Below are 11,916 nucleotides of genomic sequence, written 5' to 3'. Positions count from 1 at the left end.
AGTCTGTTTCTCACCCAAAGCTGCTGTTTGACTTCAGGAGATTTGGAATACAGTGCATGAGTCATATGGACCACTTTTATGATGCCTTTATGGCACTTTTGTGTCATTTTTAAAGCTTGAAAGATCCAGTCCCCATTCATTCTAACTGCATGGAAAAGAGCAACCAGTACATTCTCAAAAAGTTCTCCTTTTATGTTCCACAGAACAAAGAAAGTCATATGGGTTTGAAACTACATGAAAGTGAGTAAATGATGAGAATTTTCATTTAGGGGTGAACTTTTTCTTTAATACACTGGTGAGAGATAATGTAAAGAACACACACACACTCACACATAAAGTGCACATCTACTGTTTATCCATGTCTATAGAGAATGCAGGCCATTTCACGATTACACTCCTCCCTGTTGACTAAGTCGAACACACACACACACACACACACACATTCACAGACCTCCCCCTTATCTACCCAGTTACATCTCCTTCAATCACTGGTCTCAGGCAGAGAGACAGAGAGAGAAGTAGGGTGGAGTGGACACATGGAAGATAAATGTTGGGGTCAGATGGGCAAGGGGTCTGCAGAACATGGTCAACAAATGTTCTACAAGCAAGTGCAAATGCGTTTGAGTTATAGATGCATTGTCTGTGGTTCAGTACTTCTCTGTCACTTCCAGAACTATGACCTGCCAATCATTGCAGTTACTGTCACTCCATGCGACTCAATGTTACTGTATTCAATTATTCATTTTTCTATCACCAGGGTTGAGACAGACTAATCTTACAGTGAAATTGGAAAGAGTAGATTGATCTTTCTTTAGCTAAAATCATTCTGAAATGTGAAACACTGCCCCCAGTGGCCAAAGCGGTAAGTGTTGTTGGGCTTTTTGGTTTCAACACTGGATCCGACAATGCAAAAAGGTCTGATGGCGCTTGTCGGCGAGTCGGCATAATGTAGCCGATCCTAGGGTACCGGAATTCTCGGAAACAACATGCCGACTTCTTGTGTGATAATGTTGGTTAGAAATAGAGAACCGATTATTATTTTAAAAAAATAAATAAAAAAACTGTTCCATGTCTTAAAAATTACTGGATCCTTGGTTTTCATGACTTTTGGTTAGGTTAACAGTTTCTGAAAATGCATTGTTCCACCAATGAGGACAGAACAACGTAAAAAATAAAAATAAATCTCCGACAGTGCTTCCTGCTGTGTTATTCAGCGGCAGTGCTACCCCGCTACTAAATGTAAAGCTCAAAAAACAGCTTTATAGACTGCTGCGAATCTATTGATTTCAATGGGGAAGGTGCATTGCAAGGACATAGCAGAAAAACATGAACAAATGTGAAGCTCAAACATGTGACCATGAAAAGTGTAACTTTTGCTGCAACAAAATCTGCCATAACAATGCTTTGACCAACGAGAACCAGGCGAATACAGTTTCGGAAGTCCAATTTTGCTCCACACCCTCAAAACACGCTCAGTCAAAAAGCGTGTAGGCAGCCTTAAAGACCCCATGAAATCAACACTGTAGTTTTGTGGCTTATAGTCCATGTCTGTTTGTTCTGAAGCCATCTACATCAGGGATGGGCAGCTGGCAGCCCGCGGGACCATGTACGGCCAGTCGCCGTCGGACAAGACTGAGGATTGATTTTAGTTAACTGAAAAAGGGATTATGTAAAGATTGGATTCAGGCTTTGATGTTATTACGACAATCAACCAAAAGAGGTTGCTTGTTCTTAGCAGACCTGCTGATCATTGTACTCGTTCATCATTTCATTTATAAGTTAAATTGAGCAAATATTTACCTCAGTGTGTACTTAAGTTAATGTACGCAGGGGAAATCCTTGCCTTGTCTTTAAAGATTTCAATTTGATTCGCCATTACACCACTGATCAACTGATCAAAGAGACGTAGAGTATGAGAGATGCGGACACTGGTGCTGTCAGAGCTGCTCTCCTCACAGATGTAAAGGGTAAATACATCAGCCTCAAAACTTTCCATCCATGACAGCGCATGAATCGCCAAAGACATCTTACGCTATTTTGCGCTCGAGCTTGCGTGAAATGGAAAAGCTGTTGTCAGAGGGAGAAAAATGCGCTATTGCCGTGTCTGTCTTATTGTTGAAAAGTCTTGCGATATTAATATTTAGATTTTAACTAATACCAATAAGCCATTTTATGAGGTGGTGTTGAAAAAGTTGAAAATATGATCCTTGTTTGTTTTCATGTGTGTTGCAAATGTACGGACAATGCAAATTTTCTTGAAAATGTAAGTTTGAAGTATATCACTTGTCAACTGAACATGAATTTGTACACGTGAACGGCATTTTATTTTTTTTTTTGTAAATATGCAAGTTTTACAATATTTTTATAAATATTATTAAATAAAAATGTTAATACAGTTTACAAAATCTCAAATCTAAAAAAGCACAGTGCATTAGTTGTGCATAGATTACCCACAATAATGAGGAAATTGAGTTAGGGGGTGAACATTGTGAGAGTGTGTATTTGTATTCCGGCCCCTTGGTAGAGAGGAGAAAAAATGTTGGCCCTCGCCACCTTCAAAGTTGCCCATTCCTGATCTACATCCTAGTTTACTCAAAAAGTTGACTTAATTAACAGGGGCAGAGCCAGGGGGATGGCCACCCCACTCAAAGCTGCACCTTTTCCCCCTCCAGGAAAGACAGGAAAGTGGCCTCTGCCCGGCCACCCCTGTGAAAAAGTCATGGCTCTTTCACTGTTAATTAGGATAAACTTTAGCAGATACAAGCATTTAAAATGTTCTGTATTTCACTTCCAGAAAAACAGACCAAAAATATTGATGACTCATCCTGCACTACACAGATTTATGTCCAATCAAATGCACTCAAAAATGAGGATGGCCCTCCCCCTAATACCACCTGAAACTGACTAGCAAGTGGCAATTCATGGTTCATGGCTGTGATGTATTTAAAAAAATAGGGACGAGCCCTTTGATGCTGTTTCAATAGGAAATATGTCAACACAAGAAAGTGATTTCATGGGCTCTTGAACTGAAGAAGCACCAATGTAATAGGTCACCAGTTGACCCTTTAACTGCTGAGGAGAATCCTGCACTTCTGATAATGAGGAAACGTTGGACCCTCGCAGTTTCTTTTGTCAATCACCTTATTGCTTTGAATACATATAGTGTTCTATCGATGGAGCAATACAGTCGTGCTGTGAAAAGACCCTCCATCCGCACTAGCCATTATTTAATTAATTTGGATCGTTAAGAGAGGGGCTGTCTGGGAAAGGGGTTGGGTTGGCAGTCAATTTCAGCTGATAGATTTCTGCATTTCAGTAAATTGATTAAACGATGTGATGAATGGACACTGGAAATGGAAATCACACGGGACAGGACGATGATGTCATAAAGAGGCCGTGGGACATAGGAGTAGAACAAAACGTCTTGTTAGATGACAAACTTGTGCTGCATTCACATCATGTCCGAATTACGGTAATTACGAGATGACTCAAAATTGACCCTTCGCTAAGCTCCGCCCCGTTGGTTCCCGTTGCTCGCTCTGACAAGCTCTGCAGAAAGCCCCATTGGAAAGAATGTGAGATTGCTGAGAACATCACGGTTTTTAGCTAAATATTCTCATAAACGGAATGGATAATATTTTTACATGAACTGGTATGAAGTGTGACTTTGTAATGCATATTTATCTTATGTTTTTTGTAAAAGAAATTGTTAAATTACACAATAATTTGATCAAAAACTGTGTACAGTCACTTAAAAAGAGAAAAACTTCATTTAACAGTGATTACGCATCTAATAACAGAGTGAACAGAGCTGTTTATAACATCTCATAACACACTCATTTAGATGCTGTGAACAGTTTATTTACTATTACTTTTACTATGACTTGAATCAATATGTAAATTAATTAGCGTTCAGTTATTAGCTTTAATTTATCTTGGAGCAAATGTAGGTGTCGTTGCAGATGATATATGTTCATTTGGGAATGAGGGCTGACACAGTTTAATCCATAACATGCTCTTCTCCAGATTGTTTAAAGATTATTTTTAAAAAGAACAAAAAACACTGCAGGTATCCACTCTGGGCAACTCGCGTCACTATTATAAATGACCTGGCAACAACGTGTTTTACATTTTCTTAATTATTTTGATAAAATCCTGCTTCAAATTACTCAGACACACATTACTCCCATAGGCTGACATTAGAAAAGAGCAAACAAGTGTCAGAGTAATGGCGGCAGGGCAACTGTTGCTAAGACAGGATTGGTCAGAAGTGCTTTTATGGCGGAGCTTAGTGAAGGGTCAATTTCTACTCTGAACCGTTCACATTCAGAAGTGCACCAGTTTACATTGGCGATAAAAGGCTAAGTTGTGGAGATTTTGCTATAACTACCTTTAAAGGTGAAGTGTATAATGTCTGCGCCACTAGCGTCACCAAACAGAACTGCAAAAATAACGACTGTTTTCAGTTTTCCTGAACCAGTGTTGGGGAGTAGATAACTACAAGTAGTGACGTTACTAACTTAACTACATTTTTCAGGAGCTTAACAGTAGCTCAGCTGCTTTTAAAATAGTGTAGCTTTTCCAGTAGCGAACTACTTTTTCCAGCAAGTAGCAGTGTAGTGACCAAACACTACATCATGTTCTGGTAAGATTATGACTAATAACCTTCTTTATGGTGTAGAAGTCAAACTTCTACCAGAAAAACATCTGATGATCTAGCAGCGTATTTCTGGCTACTGCTCAGTATTAGGCAGTGTCTTTCTTCTTCTTTTGTAATGGCAGATCACAAACTAAAACAGAGCATTACCACCATCTACAGGCAACTATGCCTTCTTGGGTAAATCTGAAAATGATAAAAGGACACCATTCTTTTCTATGAAACAAAGAATGTTTCAGACACTTTATTGTTAATAGACAACACAACAGCATATTTACCTATACTTTTTACTAAGTTATTATTGCCTTTTTGAGGGATTTATTTTCTGTTCTGAATATGTTTATTTTGTTTCTTATTATCTGTGCGTTCTTGGGAGCAGCGAGAGATAAAATTCCTATCATGCATAACTATTTGATAACATATTTTCTCCATTTGTTAGCATTTCATTAACTATTATATTCATGTTACATAAATAAAATTACTGGTAAAAGAAGTTTATTTTTTTACAGCATGTATTATTATACGACCATCCTCTTTTTTGGACCTGAAAAAGGCGTCTGGCAGGGATTAAAAAAATTGCCATTGTCTTTGAATTCATATTGATGTGCTCTCCACAGTTAGGACTATTATACGTTTTGTGTATTTGATACTGCACATTTTCGTGCGTACACATTTCCTTATGTGATTATTTTGGCTGAGAGCGGCAGAGCGTGCACTCTTTCAAAATCCTATTTTTTACACGCTCTCTCTCTCTCTCCATGTGCTGTAGGCCTATGTGTGTGCGGGAAAGAGATATCTACTGGCCAGACATGCTCTGCCGCTCTCAGCCAGAAACATCAATAACGTAAGTATACTTTTAAAAGTATGTTCCCCAGCTCTGCAAATGATTAAGTAGAACACCTGGTTTATCAGACTCACGCTTACTACGCAAAGCCATTTTTAACTGACAATATTGAGACAACATCAAATATACAATGTATCAGGGATATCTAAACTAATATGACTGATGACCATGATGGTAATTTTACAACTCAGCCCGTCAGAAATTTGTAACACAACCTCTGTATGTGACCTGTAAAGGAGAATTTGTCATAAAAAAAATAAAGTGTGAAGTTAAAATGAAAATGATTTTTTCACATAGAACATAGGATGTGGAGCTATCGTTAAATTCTGGGTTTCACATAGTAATTATGAATTCAACAAACACGTTAAGAAACATACTTTAATTCCGACATGACTTGATCGTGCACTTGAATCTTGTAAGGCTGTAGTTAAATGGAGCAATTGACTCAAATGAACTGCAATGATTTCTGCTGTAGGGTCTCTAGAACAGTTTATTCTTATTCTTGGGTCAAGATACTCCCTAATGGGCTCATTAAGGGCTGCAGTAGGGTTTGCACTCAAACAAATGTTAGGGTATGAATAAGCTTTTTGTAGACAGGAGAGTTGCTCTACTCTTATCTTGACAGAGGAAAAGTTATGAATTTGAAACATTTACATGTTTCCATTGATCATGGTATAAATATTGGGGGAGGGCGGGGGTTGTGCTTGCTTGTTTTGATTATTTGAATCAAATCAGAATCTACGCCCCTGTGTATGCACCATCTAATTTACCAGCTGCCTTGAAAACACAAGGTCCAGTGAACATGAATGAAACTGAGCAAACTGAGCTCAGACAGTCTGCTTCCACACACAAAAAATAAAAACAAAATAAATTGTCACTCAGAAAAATTCAGCATGGAACCATGGTGTGCAAACCCTCAGTATGCAACCATTAAAGATATAGTTGTAAAAATAATAAAGTTGCAATAAAATCGTATATTCATGATCGTGACCAACAAAGTGTTGCACTTCTTGATTTATGCAATTTATAAGATGTTCTAAGATGAATACATTGGAATGGCTAACCTTAAATTCTTGCATGGACTTTCAGGTCAAATGTGTACAAAAATATGCATACTGCGCAGGTGAACCTCACTTAAACTATCAAGAAATATCCAGGTCATAAATCACCCCAAAATCAAAAGAAAAAGAAATAAAATTGCATAAATATAATAAAACCTATTTTTGTGACCATTAAAATGTTTTTGCAATGTGACATTATTTCAATGGCTAAAGCATGCCCCAATTGTCAGCAGCTTACTAAAAATGCCATTCTCCTGACTGTATTAAATAAATAAAAATTCTTAAATAATATTATTATTATCAAAAACAATATTTATCAAAAAATATGTATCTTATATCTTAATTTATAAATGTTTTTGTAATTATAAGGGGCGGGGGGTATTAATTGTCATTAAAATAATACTACAATGTAAAAAATCTCAATGGCACTAAATAAGGAAACATTTTTCTTTTCTAATGCAACTTATAATTTCGTTTGGTTTTAGTATCAGCACCTTCTCTTTTTGAAAGCAAGAAAATTAAAAATTACTTTTTTTATTTTTTTATTTAAAAAAATAAATAAAAAACAAATCTTAGAGATTAAGCCCCAAGAGGCTTACACATTCAGCCAATGAAACAGTGTGGAGTTTCAATCTCCAGCAGAGAGCAGGGGACACTGGACTGGATATGAAGTTTAATTTGAGCTCGGCCACAGGAAGCACTAGCCAAAACCCTGTAAGTGCAAATTCAGACAGATGGAGACAGTGAATGTTGCAGACAGTAATGCTGTTCCCCAAATGACGTCACACATACAGCAAAACATACGCATTCACACACACCCACTGTACAATTTGTAGGTTCCTGAGCTGATATGCAAAATGCAATTACACTGAAAAATGCACATCCAAGCATAATGCGCCTTCAGATTAACAGATAAAATATATATGAGTTGGTTTGAGGGTCCTCGTAATTTGTATCTTGCTTATTGATTAAATGTGATTATACCTCACTTGGACTATTTCTGATTATAATCTTCTGTACAATAAAATCTATACATTTTTAATTGTTTTTAGAAACATTCATTATCTCATAGGCTTATAATCCTATTATCAAAACTGCTGGCAGACAGGAGTACTGACAAAATACAGTGCAGTCCATGCATTGAGTACTGTGATGGTACTGCAAATATAACAGTTAAGTTCATATGCAATGCAACATAGTTAAACAGCAACATGTTTGAAAGGTACAGGCATCTCCATTTTAGATCTTTTATAAAACATGTAAACACAAAATTAAAATGCAACTTAATAATGTATGTTTATAGCACTGTATGTGTCTCATACTGTACCACCCTAAGTTTTGAGCAACATGTATGGAGTTATTTGTCGTGTCTAAAAATAACTCCAATAAGTCCCTCAAATTTGTCACCTGATTTGGCAACTGTTTTGGCCAAGCTTTTTTTCCAGAGTTGTATGCTTATCTTTACAAATAAATATATCAAGCACTCTGTGAATGTATTAAACTGGTAATTTAGCAATCAAAAAATAAATGCAAGTTTTTGATCGCAATAACTGTTTTTTGTTAAGTCTCAATGCTAGCAAATGCTAACATTCTAGCAAAAAGGTTTGTAAAGGTTTTCCTCAGCAACAAAAATGACCTTGTGTCTTCACACAACTCCACAATTCCACACAGTAAACAAATTATAAAATAAAACTATAATTGCGAATAGTTTACTGCAATCTACGTAGCTCTTAAAACAGCTAATATTTCTGGCACCTCAACACAATGTTTAACAGATAATATTATGGGTAACAGCTGTGGATGCATGCAGATGTTAAAAGTCTGTTCCTTACCTGGCCTATGCTATGTCTGTTAATGTTGCATTTATTAATTGTTTTGATAAGTTGCTTTAAAATTCACTGTTTGTGAATTTGACAATATTGAGGGAAAAATGTATGGTGACTCATGAGAGAAGTATGTTGCTTGTTTGTATGACTGTATACAAAGTTAAGACAACTGTGAAAGAGTGCATCATCAGAACAGCATCACCCTCTTTTTAAGCATCATATGTGTACAAACAACAGATAAGCCTCTTAAAAAGAGCAGTTCACATGAATTATACATTTTAGATGTTGCGAAAACATCTCATGAATATAATTCTAACATCCGACAGATGACATTTTAAAAACGATTCATCAAATAGACGTCATGACATGGGTGTGAGTGCGTTTGAAAGGGGTGGGGATGGATGAAAAGTGCTTTAAAGTGTAACATACAGTAATCCAAGTAGGATACGGCGTAGTTGTTGAATAACTGGAAAAGTCACTGTTGGAAACCTGTTGCGAAGAAAGCTAATCCATGATTGGACCTTTTTGGAAATATTTAAGCAATCATAAGCCTTGGATAAATCGTATGTCCCACTGGGCTATAAACTGGACCAGTGCAGATCAGAAGTGTCGAGAAAGTCCGTGGAAAATAAACTAGAGGAGACTTGAGCATTCATCCCTGGCCCTTCCCCTCCATCCCCGCCCATTCCACAGTGTCCAATACTGTCCATCCAATCCATACTGTCAGATGCAGAGTTAACCAAATCTGATGGCATGTTGCTAGAAAAACTCAGATCACATGTATCCATTGGGGACCGTGGGTGGTCTAGGATACTTGGTGTGCTTAGCATTTGGTTGTGAAGGTCGACAATTAGCGTTGTAGGTCCTCCTGGCTCCACTCCCAGCAACGGTTTGCCAGTAGTGCTTTCTAAGAAATCTTCAAGACGCCCACTTCCTGAGTCACAACTGCTGTGTGTCTCAAATGAGGGAGCTTGCGGTTCTAAAATCAAAGTTTTGATAAGGCAATCTGTGGGAGGGGTGGAGATATTGAGAGGGGCGGAGCTTGACAAAAGGGGCGTGTTTGGGCGGAGCCGTTCAAGAATAGGATCAGGAGTGGCTTTGAAATTCTCTGATATTTCTGCAGGAAAACAAACCGTGAGTGTGAGCATCTATAACATCTTTCAAACAATAAAAGGATATCTACTGGTCAATAAATATTTATATATAGCATGAAACATTACCTCCACGCTGAATTAGGATGTCAAACAGGTCATCAACCCGTTGATTGCAGCCATTTCCCTGCAAGAACACCAACACCATTAGATACACAAACATTGAAACACTGAATCAATAATCTGATATTGGATCAGCTCTGCATTGAAAAAAAAAAAAAGCAACATTACATATGACTTTAAGTCTTGTTTTCAGAGAAATGTAATAAAATTTAGCTAGGTTTAAGCTTAGAAAAAAAAAAACTTTGCCAATGGGGTTAGACAAATTAGATTAATTCAAAGGAAAAGTTATTTCTCATTACTATCTAGTAGTTACTGTAGATAGAGCTTTAATTGTTGGTGCCTTCAACATTCACATAGATAATGAAAATTACACATTGTGATTAGCATTTATTGTTATACTCAACTCTCTTGGAGTCAGATAAAATGTGACAGGACCAACTCATCACCATAATCATACGCTAGATTTAATTCTGTCATATGGAGTTGATGTTGATAATATAGAAATTCTACTGCAGAGCGATGACATCTCAGATCACTACCGTGTCTCTTGTTTGCTGCTATCAGCTAATGTCACTCAGTCTACACCAAGCTATCGTTCAGGTAGAACTATTATTTCACCCACTAAAGATAGCTTCACTAATAATCTTCCAGATTTATCTCATATACTCAGTAAGCCAAAAAGCCAAGAAGAACTTGATGTAATAACAGAAAATATAAATACAATCTTCTCTAGCACTCTTGATAGAGTCGCCCCCCTTCGATTAAAGAAAATTCGAGAAAAAAGCCTTGCACCATGGTAAGATGATCACACTCATGCTCTCAAGAGAGCAGCTCAGAAAATGAAATGCAAGTGGAAGAAAACAAAATTAGAGGTATTTTGCAGTGCATGGAAGGATAGTGTCTGTAGCTAAAGAGAGGCACTAAAAGCTGCCAGGTCAGCATATTTTGGCAAAATCATAGCAAATAACCACAACAATCCTAGGTGTTTATTCAGTACTGTGGCTAAATTGGTTAGGAATAAAGCCTCAACTGGACCAGATATTCCGTCTTAGCACAATAGTAATGACTTCATGAATTTCTTTACTGATAAAATTGAAATAATCAGAAATAAAATTGGAACTATGCAATCAACTGTCACAGCACCTCAGAAAACAGTGTCTCATAATTTTCCTCACGAGCAACTTCAACCCTTCGCTGTCATAGATCATGAAGAGCTAACAAAATTTACTGAAACATCAAAAGCCACAACATGTATGTTAGATCCAATACCAACTAAGCTCTTAAAAGAGGTATTCCCTGTAATCTCAGAATCTCTTCTTAATATTATTAACTCCTCGCTATCCTTAGGACATGTCCCAAGAAACTTTAAAATGGCAGTTATCAAACCGCTTATTAAGAAGCCACAGCTTGTTGCTAAAGATTTGGCTAATTACAGACCAATTTCAAATCTACCATTTATGTCGTAAATATTAGAAAAGGTAGTATCCTCCCAACTATGTTCATTTCTACAGAGAAATAGTACATATGAACAATTACAATCAGGATTTAGGCCTCATCACAGTACAGAGACTGCACTTATCAGAGTTAAAAATGACTCGCTCTTATCATCTGATCGCGGCTGCATTTCTCTTCTAGTGCTTTTAGATCTTAGTGCTGCCTTTGACACGATGGATCACAACATTCTCTTGAATAGGCTGGAGAATTATGTTGGCATTAGTGGACTTGCATTAACATGGTTTAGGTCCTATTTAGCAGGCCGCTACCACTTTGTATGTGTAAACAAGGAATTGTCACATCAAACAAAAGTTAAGCATGGAGTGCCTTATACATGCTTCCCCTGGGAGATATTATCAGGAATCATGCAATAAGTTTCCACTGTTATGCCGACGACACCCAATATTATATTTCTTCTGAACCCAACAAAAATTCACAATTCTCCAAGTTAGCAGAGTGTACCAATGAAATCAAAGATTGGATGGCCAGAAATTTCCTTCTACTCAATTCCGACAAAATAGAGGTACTAATTATTGGACCAAAAACCTCTAAAAATAAGCCGCTAAAATATAATTTGACTCTTGATGGATGTACTTTTACGTCTTCTTCTTCTGCAAAGAAATTAGGTGTTATATTTGATACCAATCTGTCCTTTGAAAATCAAATTTCCAATGTTTGTAGAACAGCATTCTTCCACCTCAGAAATATTGCTAAGTTACGACACATGCTCTCTGTTGCTGATGCCGAAAAATTAATTAATGTGTTCATGACCTCAAGACTAGATTACTGTAATGCATTACTGGGAGGATGTCCAGCAAGT

The 11,916-nt window shown here is 37.1% G+C and overlaps 1 protein-coding gene across 8 annotated transcripts in view; it reads right to left on the bottom strand.

The window, feature by feature from the left end:
• Positions 1-7,087: 7,087 nt before the first annotated feature.
• mrtfaa (myocardin related transcription factor Aa) overlaps positions 7,088-11,916 on the bottom strand; it is a 74,655-nt gene continuing 69,826 nt past the window's right edge. For all 8 annotated transcript variants that reach the window (XM_051713990.1, XM_051713993.1, XM_051713989.1 and 5 more), the window contains 2 exons: positions 9,609-9,666; positions 7,088-9,505 (listed from right to left, as the gene is read on the bottom strand). In XM_051713990.1, the coding sequence (XP_051569950.1) occupies positions 8,967-9,505; positions 9,609-9,666 (597 nt within the window). In that variant the 3' untranslated portion in view covers positions 7,088-8,966. The remainder of the gene's footprint in view (positions 9,506-9,608; positions 9,667-11,916) is intronic.

This window comes from Myxocyprinus asiaticus, chromosome 13 (assembly GCF_019703515.2).
Source record: "Myxocyprinus asiaticus isolate MX2 ecotype Aquarium Trade chromosome 13, UBuf_Myxa_2, whole genome shotgun sequence".
NCBI lineage: Eukaryota > Metazoa > Chordata > Actinopteri > Cypriniformes > Catostomidae > Myxocyprinus > Myxocyprinus asiaticus.
Note: the sequence above shows the minus strand (reverse complement) of the source record. Positions and strands in the feature narration are given on the sequence as shown.